Below are 17126 nucleotides of genomic sequence, written 5' to 3' on the forward strand. Positions count from 1 at the left end.
TGTGTGTATGTGTGACAGACAGAGAGAGAAAGCAGCTATGGCAAAATAACAATTGGTGAATCTGATTAAGGAAGATCAAGGGTTCCTGGTACTATTCTTGAAACTTTTCTAAGTTTGAAATTATTTCAAATTACAACCTTTTAAAAATCTATAAAAGAAAGTTAGGAGCGTTGCCATCGTAACACTTTGAAGTTTCCTTCTGCCTATTGTTTTTCCTTCTCAGCAAACAAAACAAATTGAGATCAGCATTTCACAGCTGACCACACCATCCAGGCTATTGCCTCCCCATTCCCTGTCTCCAGAGTGAATAAATGCCAGGTACCTGCCTCTGTGGCAAAACTTTGTCCTCATCTTTTCCAAAACTCAAAAGGTAACCCTGGGCAGGGATTTCGTGACCACCCCTGGGTTAGACTGTGACAGATGCTTTTGAGAGAAACCAGTGTCATGCGCCCATTAAATGGATCCAGCCCCTCCCGCTTGCCGCTTCTCTACTCAAAGTGATGGTTTCAGAAGCTTTTCAGGATTGACAGGTGGAGTATGAAGACACAGTTTCCCTCTTCTACCTCCACTAGAAAATTTCCAGACAAAGGTTATACCCATGGATAAGAAAAGCCCAATAACTTGCCATTTGTAAAATCTTTCTATAGCATGTTTAAAAAATAAGATACCGCTGTCAAATTCAGCTGAAAAGAAAGATCAAAATTCTGTTAAATTACTGTTTACTTGATAGAGCAGTGAGTCATATTCCTCATGGGGCAGCCGTTAAGACGTATTTACAAGTGATATATTTCTCAGTTTTGGCACTTCAGGAAAAAAAAAAGTGTCAAAAAGGGAGAAAAAGGAGTATGTGTGTGATTGAAGTCTTCGGGGTTTTTTTTGAAAAATGAGTCATTTTTTTTTATCATCCCAGAATGATAACAGCGAAGTTACATGTCATCAGCATCAGTTTAAAACAGCGCTTAATTTCTTCCTTGCTCTATATTGTGAGAAGTTGTAAAAACATGAGGGGTTATTTTTAACATAGGCTTTCTTATACATTGATTTTCTAAATCTTGTTTTTGTTGTTTCTTGATTATCCTGAAAATAGGTGTTGCAAACCATTGTTGCCTTAAAGATGCAAACTTCTTACTGGTATTATTCATTCTGCAGGCTCTTAGTGTTTCTTGTGGTAGGTACTAGAGATTATAAAAGATAAAAAAGATACTGTTCTTGCCCGCAAGATGTTTACATAGAAGTTTTAAAATTTATAGTGTAATCTCTTAGCCAGTTTGTTTAACCACTGTCTAAAATTTTTGTTAATAACATAGTTTGAATTAACAAAAGCAGATTTTTGCTTAATTTTTCAATTGAATGTGTTTGTATTTTCTTCATTTAAATATCAGAGTCACGTAATTTTAGTGCAATAAGAAACTTAGTAATTTTTTAAGCCAAGAAAAATAGAAATGATTATATGAGTTTTTTCTGCTGTAAACAAATACTTCAGGAATTTTAGTGAGAGTTCAAGAAAACCTAGTAGATGTGAAATGTATGCCATGTACTTTGAAAACAGAATATTATAAGAAGGATGTGCATCCTTTAATAAATCCAATAATAGTTTGGTAGCCATAGAAATATTTTGCTACCTTTTCTACTTTTGCTATTTTTGCTGTTATTAAGATTCAAGATTTTTAGTTCTTCAGAATCCACTCCTGTTTTTTGGTGAGTAGACCCACGACATCTCTGCCAATTCATCACCCCTCAGAGATGACACCCCAGCCCCATTTAAGAATAAGCCAAGAAGGAGGCTGCGGTGCAAGGCTGGAGAGTGTCAAGCCACCCAATACACCCTGTGCTGCCCAGCCAGCCAGCTAGACGGTCGGGATGGTGACATCGACCCCTGGAAACCACAGGGTAAGATGTCTGCTCATGCCTTCCCTGTGCAGACACACGGGGGGAAGATCAGAAGAAAAACTCAGAAGTTCTTATCAATTTCACAGAACTTTCCAGGTGCTCTGAGAATTGGAAGAGAATGTCTGGGGAAAGAGAAGTCTACATTTGATGAAAGGACAAAGATGGATAAAATAGGCTGTGGCGGGGAAATGAAGGATTATGGACCAACTCAGGGAAGCAAGGAGAAGGCCCCTAATGCCTCCCAAAGACCACTGCCTGTTCTGTTCAGGATCCCACCCAGCATCAAATCCATAAACTCTGGGGTTGCTTTTGGAGATGCATAGATAAGCTGGGTGAGCTGTGGAATCAGTGACTGTGAGAGGCAGCTTTAGGACAGCAAGGCAGGGAAGCTGCTAAAGATGGACAGGTGGTGTCAGCGGCTTTGAGTCTAAAGGGAAAATGGGTGGCACGAAGGTCCTGCCATGGATGCCCAGAGAAAGGTAGACAAGAAAGAGGAGGAGGAGGAGGAAGAAAAGTAAAAAACTATTTGTCAACAACAACAACAAAAAAATGCCACACCAAAGGCCACTTGATAAACTCTTGAGTAATCAGATGTGCTCAAATGTCTATCTTAAAAATAAATAAGTGTATCCATTATGCCATCTCTCTCTTTTTTACTGGTTTTTAAAAACCAGGTATCTTTATACTACTATGACCCATACTCTAACAAATGATGAAATTTTTCTCATATTTGCTTCTGATTTTTTGAAATCAAAGGGTGAAAAACGCATCAAATGTATCTCATCTGAACCCTCCCAAAGCTTAGAAAATGACTATTAGGTAAAATCAGACAAGAAAGTTAAATAAGACTAAATAAGTTAGGACCAAAGCTGGGACTTAACAAAAGGAAAATGAGCAAATTTCATCTTCGTCTCTCCCATTCATGGATTTCCTTCCTTTAGCCGACAGTGACCAGCTGTCTGCTCTGCACCAGGGCTAAGCACTGTGCTGGGTTCTGAAAACACTGAGATGGGTAAGGTGGAATCTCCTGCCCTGAGGAGTTGTGAGCCCAGTGCAGGGAAACAGGCGGACAAAGAGCATGTGGAAGTGTTCAGGTGCTGCTGAGGCTGAAAAAGGCTGTGAGAGCAGTGATGTTGCAGAGAAGAGGCCTGAAGACAAGTACATGGGAGGTGGGGAGCCATGGATGGGTGGGCCGGAGTGGAGGGAACTGGCAGGTGTGGCACTGCCTGGGATTCTAGAAACTGGACAGGAAGGAGGCCAGACATGCTCACCAAGAGTCTGATGTGTGTCATATGGACTCCTGCTGTTATTCTTTAGACACTAAGGAATCGTGCAGGATCTTACACAAGAAACGCCATCATTGGGTTTCCCTAGAGGATGGACTGGACACAGAGAAGGGGGCAGGTTATAATCATATAATTTCCTCCATCCCTGCCCAGGAAACATGACTTAACCGCCCACACAAGAGATGCACCACTTGGTGCATTAATATTAATAATACATTTATAATACATGTCAAGTGACAGAATTATAGCAAACTTAGTGATAGATCTAATTGGCTTTTATTTGCAACTTATGAATTAGTGCAGCCTCCATTCTACAAAACAGAATGTGAGCTCCCACCAGCCAGCAGCAGAACAGTGCCTTTTGTAAAATGCAACAATAGGTTTTGTAAGAAGGAAACAGAAGAGTAGAAAAATAACTGATAGGTTAACTGATAGGCTAACATCCACTTACTTCAGGGTTTTTTTTTTAAGGGTTAAAGCAGAGGGAAGTTCCTTATGCTGACTCATGTAGTCTGGGATCTCCTATTTTTAGAAAAAGTGAGTCGTCTTGTTTTGGGATCTGTCTGCTCTCTTAAAGTTTCAATTCGATTATGTGGCATTTAGCATGAGTGACTCCATTTAGTTTGGCCTTCTGGTTTGTTGGAGCCCAAAACAATGGCCTCCCATAATTTTTGTTTAATTTACGTGACACATCGTGTGGATTCTGTTTATGTCTCTGAGGCTTCTATTAGCCCAAGTAGAGAGAATGGCTTTAAACCCACAAGGTGCTTTTACTCTTCACTGATTAATAGCAAAATGTATTTAGTATTAGAGAATCTAAATCTTAATGAGGCTCTCTGCTTTGACATCTCAGGAATCCTTACCACTGTCTCCAGAAAACCCACCTAAACTAAAATACTCACCTTCTGAAAGCAGGGCTCTAATATTTATTTGTTTTCGAGACACACCTTGTGCTTCTGCTCTGAGTATCCAAGCATGGCAGCACATTGGGTATTGGGTTAGCCTCTCATGGTGTCTGGTGTCCATGTGGACAGCGAGCTCTCTGAGGGCTGGGGCCAGGCCTGCCTTGTGTCCTACCCTACGAAGAGCCTGATAAACACAGGTGCCCCAGCCTCGGTTGGAGAGGGGCTAAACACGAAGGTGTGGCCAGTAAACTTCCCTTTCAGAACTCATGTTTTCATGTAAAAATGTGCTACAGAGTGGTATTACGCCAGGTTTTTCCATTTCTTGCTCTAGTAGATTGGAAATGTGTTTTCTAACAAGATCCCAGAGTTAGATGTGTTACAATGAAATACTAGGTGGTACTCAAATAATAACCAGCTTTTGTGGGGTGCCTCATTCTTCTGTGTACTCTGAGAGATGTACACAAAGAAGCTCCGCCAGCCTTCACTGAAGACTTGCTCTGTACCAGGACCTGACGAGGCCCTAGACACCCTTGGTCTCGGAGCAGCCCAGAGCCCTGGCAAGGATATACAATAACCAGGAACTTGTGTTCAGCCAAGAGGTGTGAAAAGAGGTGGGTGCTGCAGTTCTCCCATGGAAAAGAGCAGTCAGACGGGAAAGTGGGGGCTGTACTGCCTTGCAAGGGTCTTTACCATGCGTCGGCATGGGGGTGAGCAGCTATGGTGGCAAGGGGCAAGGCAGGCCCAGCACATCTGGGCTCCCCCAGCACGGTGTGCATGCCACCCTGCACCCAATGTGAGCTCAGGATCGGGTGGGGGCCGTCTTCTGGCGGGCGTCACTTTCTGCAAGCGTCAGAATATGGGAAGTAAGAACCCAAAAAAACCATTTGTTTTTGACGCACTTAGCTAAAAGGGAAGTTAAAGAAAACCACAGTCTAGTTTGAATCAACCAAGAGGAGTATTTCACTGAGGGAATTTGCTAGAAATCTCATTAGAATGAATGTCCCATCGTACTTGTGTCAAAGAGGAGTTGAATTGTGAGTAAAATAAATACCAAACTAGGATTTCATTTTTTTTTTTTTTTTTTTTTTGAGACGTGGTCTTTCTCTGTATCCCAGGCTGGTGTGTAGTGGCGCTATCATGGCTCACTGCAGCCTCGACCTCCTGGGCCCAAGCCATCCTCCCAACCCCACCTCCGGAGTAGCTGGGACTACAGGCACATGACACCATTCACAGCTAATTTTTTTTTTTTTTTTTTTTTTTTTTTGTAGAGACAAGGGTCTCACTGTGTCACCCAGGCTGGCGTTTTCTTAAGTGAGAATTATCTTGAGGTAGTAGGGACACATACCCCAATCATAGAAGACATTTGTGTCCCTACTACCTCAGGAAAGGAAAGAGAAACTGGTACAGATTTATGTCCATCTCAAGGGTATTTTCCTCATTCAGTGTGTTCTCTCTTTGAAAAGCACATTATAGGGGAATGTATTCCATCTTGTTCTCCTTTGGAAGATCGTCAGAGTGATGATGACAGTGCTCTTGTGGCAACGCCTATTTCTGTCATGCTCCCCTGCCTTGGTCAGCCAGCCATGTGGCCACGTCACACCAGGGCTGGTGGAGGGCTGCTCCACCTGAGGTTCAGGAGCTCATGATGAAAAGCAGCTGATGGAGCCACACCTTGCTCCGATGGCACACTCTGGACACCTCCACAGTGGGTCTTCATCCCTGTGGGGGCTCTGATGAGACACCCTGCACACTTCAGAGTGGATCTTCATCCCTGTGGGGGCTCCAGTGGGGCACCCTGGACACCTCAGAGTGGGTCTTCATCCCTGTGAGGGCAGAGCTGGAGTTTGCCATTGCCACAGCACCAGCTGCTCCTTGGTGTCCTCTAAGTGGCCTTATCTCTGCTCCTTGTCTCTGGAAGTCAGGTTTCCTATTACAGAAAGCAGGCTCTGGATGTTACACTTGGGGAATGTTAGTGTCTAGAAATAAGTAGACGTGGAATACAGGAAAGCATAGCACACTGGAGGGGAACCCACCTAAAGCTGGCTTCTCAATGAAGTTAGAGGAAGGGATCATTTAGATTTGGGGGCTAGAAACCAAGCTGCAATCTAATCTTATTTTGTGGTGAAGATTTTTAGGCAGAAACTTCCTGTGGTGCCCGAGCAGAAGGAGGAAGGTACTGACTGTGCTCTGGGATGGAGAGGGAATGTTGAAAGAACACCTTTTTAGAAAATTTCTTTGGGACATTTTTAAAATTTTCCAGACTGATGATCGCAAGCCCATCAAGCCAACGCTGACGGAGTTACAGCATGCCATGTCTCGCCATTGGCTCCGCTCATGAGAGAACGTGTGTCTGTCCTAGCACGGTCTTTGCCAGAGTCTCAGTGTTCTACCAGCATTCTCATTTTGTCCTCCACATGTATATTGGTCATTTTTGATCTTCAGGTTCAGCCTTCTCTAACCGGTGCTGGGCACTGGGTGTGCTAGGCTCTGTGTTGGAGGAAAGCAGGCCAGGCCTGGGCCAGCCCTCTGGGAGCTCACCATCTACGATGCAGACCAGATCCATGCAAGGCCCTAACCCAGTACCCCACTCATGCAAGTACCTAGTGCCAGTCCTTAGAGCAGAGGAGACCATCTGTAAATATTTATTACTATTCTTTAACAAACTGACATCAGGAGATTTTGCGTTAAAATTTTCTCTTCCTGTGAATATTAGATTGGATCAGGTGCTCATGGTGAGTTCTGATGCTTCTCATCCCAGTAGCTGAACTACAAAGACAGGAAGCATCCTGCAGAGAAAATGAAGTAATTCAGGGGTTCAGTGTGAGTTAATACATGTTATGGCTAAAATATGGTTCTTTGGATAAAGGAGAGAGGTGGACTGACCATCTATAAATAACATTATTCATATAGTCATCAGAGTTGTGTATTTGCTAAACTTTATAAATACATAAAGTATTTCTAGGAGTCACTAGAATAACAGGCTCTTTGTTAGAATTTTATGCTTACCTTTTAAAAAGATTGCCCCTGTCTTTCTGACTTCACTAGGACCTACCACACACCTGGCCCTGCTGCCCTCCATTGGATAATAGTGGTCCTGAGAGGTCATGTTTATTGAGCACTTGTCATGTGCCCCTCACTGTTCTGGACTTCTCACATACATCCCTCTCATCTCCTGAACTGCGAGGAAATGGAGAGCCAGAGCCTGATCCCCTACATGTGGTCACATGGGGCCGACTCCAGAGCTCAAGTCTCCCGGCCACTGGTATTGCTGGGCTGATCCCCCTGCACTGGAGTTAGACCTGAGACAGCACGCAGTCCCCCTGCATTTTTATTTTACGGAGGCGTGAACCTGGTGTTCTGCCCCTATAGGTTGAGTATCCCTTATCCAAAATGCTTGGGACTAGAAGTGTTGCACATTTTGGAATATTTGCATATACGTACCTTAGGGGTAGAACACAAGCCTAGACACAGAATTCATTTCTGTCTCATGTACACCTTATATACATTGCCTGAGGGTAATTTTATGCATGAGACAAAGTTTGTGTACATTGAACCCTCAGAACGCAAAGTTGTCACTGTCCCTGCCACTCCCTCTGTGGTTGTTGGACATCTTCATTCCTGACTCGATTTATATGCTACCCTCAAGCAGTCATTTCTTACAGTTACTCACACAGAAGTAGTTAATAGTAAAAAGAAAAATGACATACTATTAATACAGTGGGAAGATAGTGTGTTTGGGGCTGGCTAAGCAGGATTGCAGCATCCGCAGCACACCTGGCTCAGCTGTTGGACAACAGCAACACCAGGCAGTGGCCGCCCCTAGTCCGCTCCTGCAGTGCTGTGCTTTCATCGAAAGGTTATTGCATACTGTTTTTTTTAAGATGAGAAGAAACATCTGAAGCAGCTAAGGGGCCAGGAAGTGGGTCCTCTAGGGATGAGGAGGCATTCTGCTGGATGGCTTTTTAAAATGTTTCCTCCAGAGTCATTTTCCTCATTAGCAACAGTTTATATCTTAGAAATTTCTCTTTGATGGTATGAACTGACATGATTTCTTATTCTGTTATAAATGTATGCTGCTCTAGTTCTTCAGTAAGCCCATCCCGCACTGTGTGTGTGTCATCTATAGGCACTTTTTCTGCAGTGTTAACGTCATCTCCATCATCACTGTTGTCACGATCACCTTGACTCAGCACTATCTTAGCTATTTCACCACGGGTCAATTAATGAACAACTGAAGCCCCCTTATTGACGTTAAAACTTCAATATCCAGCAGGACGCAGTGGCTCATGCCTGTAACCCCAGCACTTTGGGAGGCCAAGGTGGGCGGGTCACTTGACATCAGGAGTTTGAGACCAGCCTGGCTAACACAGTGAAACCCCTATGTTGGCACATGCCTCCAGTCCTAAAAGTAGAAAAATTAGCTGGGTGTGGTGGTGCATGCCTATAGTCCCAGCTACTTGGGAGGCTGAGGCAGGAGAATGGCTTGAACCCAGGAGGCGGAGATTGCAGTGAGCCGAGATTGCACCACTGCACTCCAGCCTGGAGACAGAGCAAGACTTCGTCTCAAAAAAAAATAAATAAATAAAAATAAAAACTTCAATATCCACCTCTGACTTACTGACAGACTCTGAAGGTATATTTTTTTTACATGTTAGGAGGTCAGATATCATTTTATCCTCACTTGACATGTGGAATCCTTCAAAGTCACCACCTTGTTCATCATCATCACTAAACATAGCCACAGGCCAGAAGTTGTACCAGGCTTGCACAGCTCTGTTTTTAGGCACTGTGTTCCATGCATTGGCAACAGCACAGAGGGCATCCTTCATGCTTAAATGCCTTTTGAAAATCTTCCATACCCATTCATCGCTGCTAGCATGTTGTTCAAGAAGGTACTTTTATATTTACCCTTCATTGATCTAAGAATACTTTGGCCACATGGCTGAATTAATGAAGTCACATTTGGAGAAAAGCACATGGCATAAACATTATTTTTGATGAGCATTTCAACTGGTTGATGAACAGAAAAGTTGTCAAGGAATAACAAAATCTTTTGGTCATCATTCAGTCCAGTTCCCTTACAGTGAGCACAAGACGCAGGTCCAAAATGTTTATGAGGCCAATCAGAAAAGATGTGCCTGGTTAAACCTGCCTTTTTGTTAGCATAATAATTGTCTGGTAAGAAATTCACCCATTGAAAACAGCAAGGACACAAGCTTTTGCCTGTCATACAAGTTTACACTTAACACATGCCTGCTGCATTAGCACATCCCAGCACAGTTGTTCTGCCCTTGATGTCCTTAATTCCTGGAGAGGCTGTCTCATCAGCCGTAGTTGTGTCTTTCCAGGGCAATGAAACCAAAACGGTGATGTTCCATTAGTGTTATAGACTTGTTTTGGCATCAGGTTTTCATCAGCAATGACCTCGGCAAACTCACCAATGAATTTCTTTACTGCTTCATGATACTTTATCACCACATTAAAAAAATTTAATATCATGTTTTTTTCTTAAGTTTCTGCAGCCAACTTGTTGAATATTCATAGCTCCCTCTCGTTTTCAGTTCATCCTTATAGATCCTTGCTTGTTTCCTGACCCACATAGCCTTCAGTGGCAGGTGTTCACTGCAACACCAAGGAATCTGCCCTCAGTACATGGTCAGCATCTTCATTGTTATCTTTATGCATTGTTTATTTTTCATTAATTTCTGTGTGTCACTTTTAGCACAGAACTTCAACAGTTCATCCTTCTGTTTCTTCAGGTCCTAAATGGTGGTCACTCCAACACCAAACTCTCCTGTAAGACATTTCACACTTACGCTGCTGTCCACTTTCTCTAACAGCTTGACTTTCTGTGCTACAGATAAACATTAATGCTTCCTCTTTTTCTTATCACTGTTACCCAGAGAGGTATCTGCAGGGCTTTTAGATATTTTAACAACATTTTTATAACAGCAGAAAGTAAGCAAAAAAACAGCGATGCACGTGGGTTTGGGTCCCATGCAGGGCACTATGGGGAACCCACCACTGGCATGTGCTTGCATGGGGGGATCTGGGCATGTGCCGAAAAGGCACGTCACAGCTGAAGGAGGGTGGGAGGGTCTCTTTTCCCTTGGAGACACTGAATAAACTACATGTCGTGGCCTGCATTTTGACTGCAGCCCATCACATGAGGTCAAGTGTGGACTTTCCATTTGTACTGCCATGTTGGTACTCACAGGTTTCAAATTTCAGAGCGTTTTGGATTTTGAATTTTCAGATTAGGAATGCTCAGCCTGTGTTTTGCTAACCTGACTGCAGGTCTGCACAGGCCTCAATATTGTCTTTCTGTAATTTGAGCACAGGAGCTGATGCTTCAGACGCTAAATAAGCTTTCCCAGGAGAGACTGTAATGAGATGTGCTGGGATTGGATGTGTTGAGCGTCTCTGAGCAGAGAAATATTAAGATTCATTTAGCCATAATAAATATTGAGGCTAAATAAGCCTTTCCCAAGAAAGACTGTAATCCGACGTGCTGGGATTATTGGGTGTGTTGGGCTTCTCTGAGCCGATGAATAGTAAGATCCGCAGCAGTAATTGTTAGCATCCACGAAAGAGGCCTACAGACAAGTGTTCACTGTGCTGCTAGTTTTGTGTCTGGTGAGCCAGTATACTACATAAAGGACACCAGATCCTGCTCACAGCACCAAAAAAATAAAAATAAAAATAAAAAAAAGGACACCAGGGGCCGCTTGGCTAACTTGCAGGGCTGTGAGCACAGCACTGCACCTCCACTAGGGAGTGCTGGTAAGCACCCATCGGAACACCTGTCCCCTGACCCTCCTTGTCCTTGCTGGCTGGCTGTCATCCTGCATACCCAAGCCCAAGCATGCAGTTTCGTTTTTCCGTGGATGTTTGGTTTTGGACACTAGGGGAAACTTTCAAGTACCCTTTCTTAGTGTAAGTTTTCTGATTTTAAAGAACTGTGCTAACATTATTACTACTTAACAATTGTTTTTAATCTGGTGCAAATACCAGGTCAGTGGGCAATGAAAGTTCTCCCCTCACACTTGTCTTCTCACCCATGAAAATTGCATAAAGCTCTGAAGCCAGCTTTGGCTAAAGGGGCATGATCCCCCCCTCAGAGGATGAAGAACCAGCTGGCTGCAAGCTTGTGACAGCAAACACTCTCTTCTGCCAAGACCTGTGAAAAGCCAGTCTTGGTTATCAAAACCAGCACCACGACACCACGAGTCCATGTCTGAGAGAGGATGAACTCAGAAGGAAGTCTCGTATACAGAGGAGGCTTTCATTCTCACTCCAGGATGCCACCTACATGACTTACACCCCAGCCCAGCCATCCCAGACCTAAGGGGTTCTTCCTCTCCAGGGCAGGACCTACATGCAATCGGTGTTGCTGCCCTGTCTTGGTGGCCTGTGTGTGGCCAGCCTGTTATCAGCACCCTCTGGATTCCAAAGCAAATGCATTGTCAGTGGAGAGAAGAGAGTCAAGTGCCAGGTGGAGCTGTAGCCTAAGGTCACACGTCATCACTCCGGATTATGAATCATGATTTGCCAAATCTCCAAATTGCCGAGTGTGGACAGCAAATGGATTTGTTCCTGCTGGCTGGATGTAAAGAAGCAGCCAGTCCTCAGCTGTGCTTGAAGTACTACAGGCAGTAGTAAAGGTAGCTTTTCCAAGCCATTTCAATAAATGTCATTAAGAGTGGCTAAGTTGTTTGAGGGCCATGGCATCATGGTGGTAGATAACAGGTAGAAGGAAGGCAGGCCAGCTCCCTACCTGGGGTTATCTCCACCAGTGACAGTCGTCCTTAACTGGAAGTAGCTGTAGTAAACATCACAAAGGTTACTTCAACCCAAGACTGGAAAGACCACCTTGATCAGAGAGTTTTCCTTCCACATGACACATATCCAACCCGAGTCCTCCAGCCCCCTCCCCGCACAACCTGATGGAGGCTCAAGGACTCACAGGAAGGAACACTTGACTTGAAAATGTTCCTAAGGAAAAGGAAAGTGTGAATTCTGAGAACTGAGTGGCAGAATGGAAGTTTCACGACTGGCAAAAGCCTAAACAGATTATTATCAAATAGATGATTTGTGAATGTTGAAAAGGTAGCTGTGTTCTAGGACACTGGTCGTTGCCCTGGTGAGACCACACCCGTGTCACACTTGGTTCTGGGGACGGTATTCCGAGATGGCGTGCACAAATGGGAGAAGACTGGGCTCGAAGGAGCAGTCTAGTTTGGCAGGATATCACCAAGACCTTTGACAACATCTCATCAGCTTACGAGAGATATTGGTGACATGCGGAATGGATAATGGTAGTACAGTGAAATGGGTTTGAAGCTGTGATATCTCGCGGATGGCAGCTCACGAGAGGCAGAACACCTGGGTGGCAGCATTCTCAGCCACCTGGCAGCAAGGCCAGAGCACTCCGCCACAGCTGATGTTCTGGAAAATGCCGCTCTCTCCTCTGATGGGAAAACTAGAAAGTTTCAGCCTTTCCTATACACTGTCCACCAGCCCCAGACAGCTGAGCGTGAGTCACCTGGGGCGCCATAGTGTCCCAGGTACTGGGTCTCTTGCTGCCCCAGGGACAGCTCTCCCCACCACAAGGCCTTGAGAAGACACCTGCAGCCCTTCTTGGCTTCCTGGCCAGGGCTGTGCATCTGTCCCTGTGTTAAGGGTTGAAAGAGATGTTCCAGGGGGAGCACACTCACTTTGTGCATTTGTAAGCCTAGTCCTCATCCACTAAGTGGTCATGACCCACCCATGACATGAGCAGCACCCTCCATTTGAAAAAGCCCTAGCTGGACTCAGCTTCTGAGCAGCCTTCTCTGTGTGTCCCTGTTTGCTGTCAGCTCTTTCCTAAGGCGTTTAGGAGAGGGGAGGGGTCTGGGTGTCTAGGCCTGGGCAGTCACCAGGGGTCCCCTACCCCACCTGTCTCTCCTCTCCGTGCCTTCTTCCTCACCTTGCTGGGGCCTCCATTACTGAGGTCCCCCCCAGGTCCATGCCCAGCCCCTCCTCTAGCCACCCTATGCCACAGTCCCAACTCACGCCCCCCACCAAGTCTTTTGAGCAGGGGGAAGGGCAACGATACCCAGCCCCTTCTCTTTCCACCATGTAGCACCAAGTATCTTGCTCTCTTTCAGAGAGCAAAATTGGAAACTCTGACTAAGTCCTCAGGTGAACCCACAAAAGCCTCTTTAATGTGCACATGGCTGAAAAACTCAACATGTACAAGACTTGACTTTTATGAGATGTTTATTGCAAGTGCAGTTTATTTTAAAATACTTACAAAAACTGTATTTCTGTGGCAGTCTGGGGCCATAAATATTTTTGTAATACATTCTTAATTGGGAAAAAGCGTTGTAACTAAGCTTTAGTAACACTGCCAATTTCAGTCCTGGAGACTGCCGGTAGAGAAAAGTACAGGAAACCTCCGTATTCACAGAATCAGGATTTGTGGTCAAAAGCGACGCACGCCTGCTCCTCCCTGCTTCTGGTGGCTTTCGCTGCCCCTTTCCCTGGGTCGCCGCCCCAGGCTTAGCCCCACTTTGCTGCCTGCGTAAGCCCCAGGTTGCAAACAGGACAGCTGCCAAAGTGGTCCAAGCTCCCAAAGGCAGGCAGTTGTGTGGCAGTGTGACGCCAGGGCGGAGCACGTGTCACCATCATCAGGAATCAAACTTGACGCATCCTGGCGGTGTGCCTGGCAGCTCGTGCCGACCTGCTCCCAAGGCCTGGTCCCAGCAGGCCATGCCCGTGTCCTTGTCTGTAGAATGAGGGTTATGTGCGATAATGCATATATTTTGGCTACACATAGTAAGCATTGAAAAATTTGTATCTGGCATAACTTTTTAAGTATCAGATTTCATACTGAAATGAAAATTAGTTGTTTTTTTTGTAAGCAGGTTTGACCTTTGCCACAAGGCTCACAGGAAGAACATTTGGGGCCTGGGGATAAGCAGCAGTGTCATCAGCGCCTCTGGTTTCTGCTTTTTCTCTGCCTGCAGGTCGCCCGGCTCATGGAGATGGGATTTTCCAGAGGTGATGCTTTGGAAGCCCTCAGAGCTTCAAACAATGACCTCAATGTTGCCACCAACTTCCTGCTGCAGCACTGATAGTCCCACGCCAGCACTGGGACTGGACTGGCCACCAGCTGACAGTGCATGGTCCCACCATCAGATCAGCCTGGGGACCGAGCACCTCTGGTGCTGATGTTCCTGTGGGGAGAGGGAGGTTCCACCGCACCCCCACCCTCAACCCCAAGACTGTTGCCATTATAGCATCGAAATAAGTTTGCCATTACATTAGCATGTATTTTCTATCTATATTTTTTTATTGGGCATTTTCCCTAGGTTGGAGAGTCATTACTTGTTTTGAATGTGTTTAAAAATGCATTAAAATGGAAGATTTCTGCAGGCAGTTGAATGGCACTCCAGATGGGGAATTGCTGTGACCCTCTTACTGTGTAACACGTCATTTCCTGTGTCGTGATGGGAGAGAGTAATGTTATTTCACAAAGGACGTGTCAGATCCTTCTTCATGGACTTTTTTAGTTACTGGTTTTTTTTTTTTCTCTCAAACTTGTTTTCAAATCTCCTGGGGGATGAGGGAGAAACGGGGAGTTGAACTTTCCCCCATGCTGTTCCAGGCCAGTACCTTCTCCTGCATCTGGTAACAAAGTATGGTGATAACCATGTGCTGGTTCAAGGTTCTGGAATTCTCCATGAACTTGGGTTAATTTTGCTCAGAATATCCAGAGTTGGCCACTAGGCTGTGGGTGAAATGGGATGGAGAGGAAGAACAGCAGGCTTTCTGAAGCCACGTGGACTGACTAGGGAGCTCTGTGGCTGACGCAGGCTTAGCCGGGGAAGAGAAAAATGATCCTTAGCCTGCCCCGTCCCTGTGGCAGGCTAACTGTCTGGCCCTCCCAGCTTGCAGCCAGCCAGCTCCTCTGGCAGCAGGTTCTCCCCAGGTCTTGGGTCTTGAACCTGCGGCAGCAGGAGGCAAGGCACACTGCGGAGGACAGGGCTCAGGTCAGGGAGAGGAGAGGCAGGGGGGGACCGCTGTGAGCATGAAAAGACCAGAAGCAAGTTGACTCTTGCAATGCGCAATTGTTATGTTCTGCAAAATGAGCAGTGATGTATCAAATTGATGCAAATTTAGATGTTGATACTTACAATAAAGTTTTTAATGTGTTTTACTCCAGTTTTTTTTTTTTGTATCAGACTTGTACAAATAAAGCCTTGTTCCAGGCTGTGCATTCGCCACTCAACCAAGTCTTCCACACTGCTCATCTGTCTTCAGAAGATGGGTGCTTGTTTGAAGTGAGTGAAGCGCTTTTGTTCCTGCAAGCAGCACTGCGCACAGAACCCCCCAGGTCAGTGGCATTACCTGTGCAGACCTGGAAGCTCGGCCGCACTGAGGCTGCCTGGGACCACTGAGCTGCTCAGAAATGAGGTCGAGGTGAGTTTCTTGGAGCCTAGCTGGTCCCACGCGCAAGCCTCCCCTGAATCTGAGTTGCACCTTCTCAGGTTGTAAGGAACAGTTGACAGTGGTAGGGACGTCCCTGACTTCATTCGCTAACCAGGCTGCAGTCAAGACTTGAGAGTGCTGAGCAAAGCCGTATGGGTCTGACCTCGAGGCAAATCAAACTCCACCCGCTGTGTTCCCTGTACAAAGGGGCACAGGCAGAGAACAACCAAAATACCTTCTCCTCCATGCTGCCCCTTCAGACAGCACCTAGCCAAGTAAAATCAAACCAGTGGCAGACTGTAGCCCCTGAGCAAGTAGCTAATTAGAGGCCTCAGTTCACACCCGCCAGCAGTTCTTGTGTGTTTGCTAATCAGGATTCCGTTAGGAATGTGATTGTATTTCAGAGATCTTTGTCCTGCCCACAGGAACCTCAGTGACCTTTATGTTGGTTGTTTATCTTAGACAGTAGAGGATTGAGGTCCTAAATCGTGGCAGAGCTGGGAGACAACCACAGGCGTGGTTGGTTCTCTTTCCCAGTTCCTTACAGCTGCCAAGTCCTCACCTTTGCGTGGTGGCCTGTGATTCTCCATCCTTGTCATGTAACTGCCAGGCCCCTCTCCCTCTGTCACCACCCTCCAGACAGTCTTTCTCTCTCTCTCTCTCTCTCTCTCTCTCTCTCTCTCTCACACACACACACACACACACACACACACATCTGCCTTTTCCACGCTTGGCCATGTTTTCTGTCTTACTGAGGTTTGTGTTGCTCACCCACTCTTGCTTCCTGCAAATATTAACACAAACGTCCCCCACAGAAGTTTGAATACCTGAGAACTCCCACACCTCTTGTCAAGACACTGGGACTCTTTTTTTCCCAGCTGATGGCACCCCCAAGGAAAACCTAGGGAGCCATGAGAGCCAGAGGAGGGTGCCAGTGAGCACTTGATTGGGTTACCTAAGGCCTCGCAAAGCCTTTTGATTTATGCACATGGTAACACACTGGGCTTAATTTTCAGGTGAGCAGATTCTAGATTGTGAAATGAGAAAAGCAGGGAAAATTGTCCATAGTGACCCTCTTCTCCTGAAATTAAGGAAAGCCTGCCTGCCAAGCTCCACTTCATAAAGCTAGGCTGCATTTGGGGTTAGAAAGGTGGAGATTTTAGGGAAATTGAGTATAAAATTGTGAACACATTCCAGTGTCATTTAGAATATTTTGTGAGTCCCAGAGTTTATGTTCTTACAATTGTTCTTAAGTTGAAATGGAAGTGTCCAAATGTTAGACTTAAGAATTTTGTCTTAACCTGAAAGTTTATGTGATATTTAATTTGTGAGAGTCAGGATTATTTTCTTCCCTTCGAAGTTCCCCTAACTAATAGTGTTTTTATAAAGGGGTGCACCAAGAATGCCAACATGGGCTTTCCAGCTTAGACTAAAATTCCAGCTCTGAGAGTGAAATCTGACACGTGATAAAAATTGCCCGAAGCCTGTGAATTTATAACCTGCTGGATACATACAGCCTTGTCTGTTGGAGAAACAACCCATAGCTAAATTTTAACAATGCACGAATAGA

The 17126-nt window shown here is 45.3% G+C and overlaps 1 protein-coding gene across 1 annotated transcript in view; it reads left to right on the forward strand.

Moving 5' to 3' along the window:
* Nucleotides 1-15284, forward strand: part of UBAC2 (UBA domain containing 2) — a 180891-nt gene extending 165607 nt beyond the window's left edge. The window contains exon 9 of the mRNA XM_032277577.1: nt 14092-15284. Coding sequence (XP_032133468.1) covers nt 14092-14199 — 108 coding nt within the window. The 3' untranslated portion in view covers nt 14200-15284. The remainder of the gene's footprint in view (nt 1-14091) is intronic.
* Nucleotides 15285-17126: the final 1842 nt, after the last annotated feature.

Source organism: Sapajus apella, unplaced genomic scaffold (assembly GCF_009761245.1).
Source record: "Sapajus apella isolate SASKATOON/1434 unplaced genomic scaffold, GSC_monkey_1.0 scaffold9, whole genome shotgun sequence".
In the NCBI taxonomy this organism is placed as follows: Eukaryota; Metazoa; Chordata; class Mammalia; order Primates; family Cebidae; genus Sapajus; species Sapajus apella.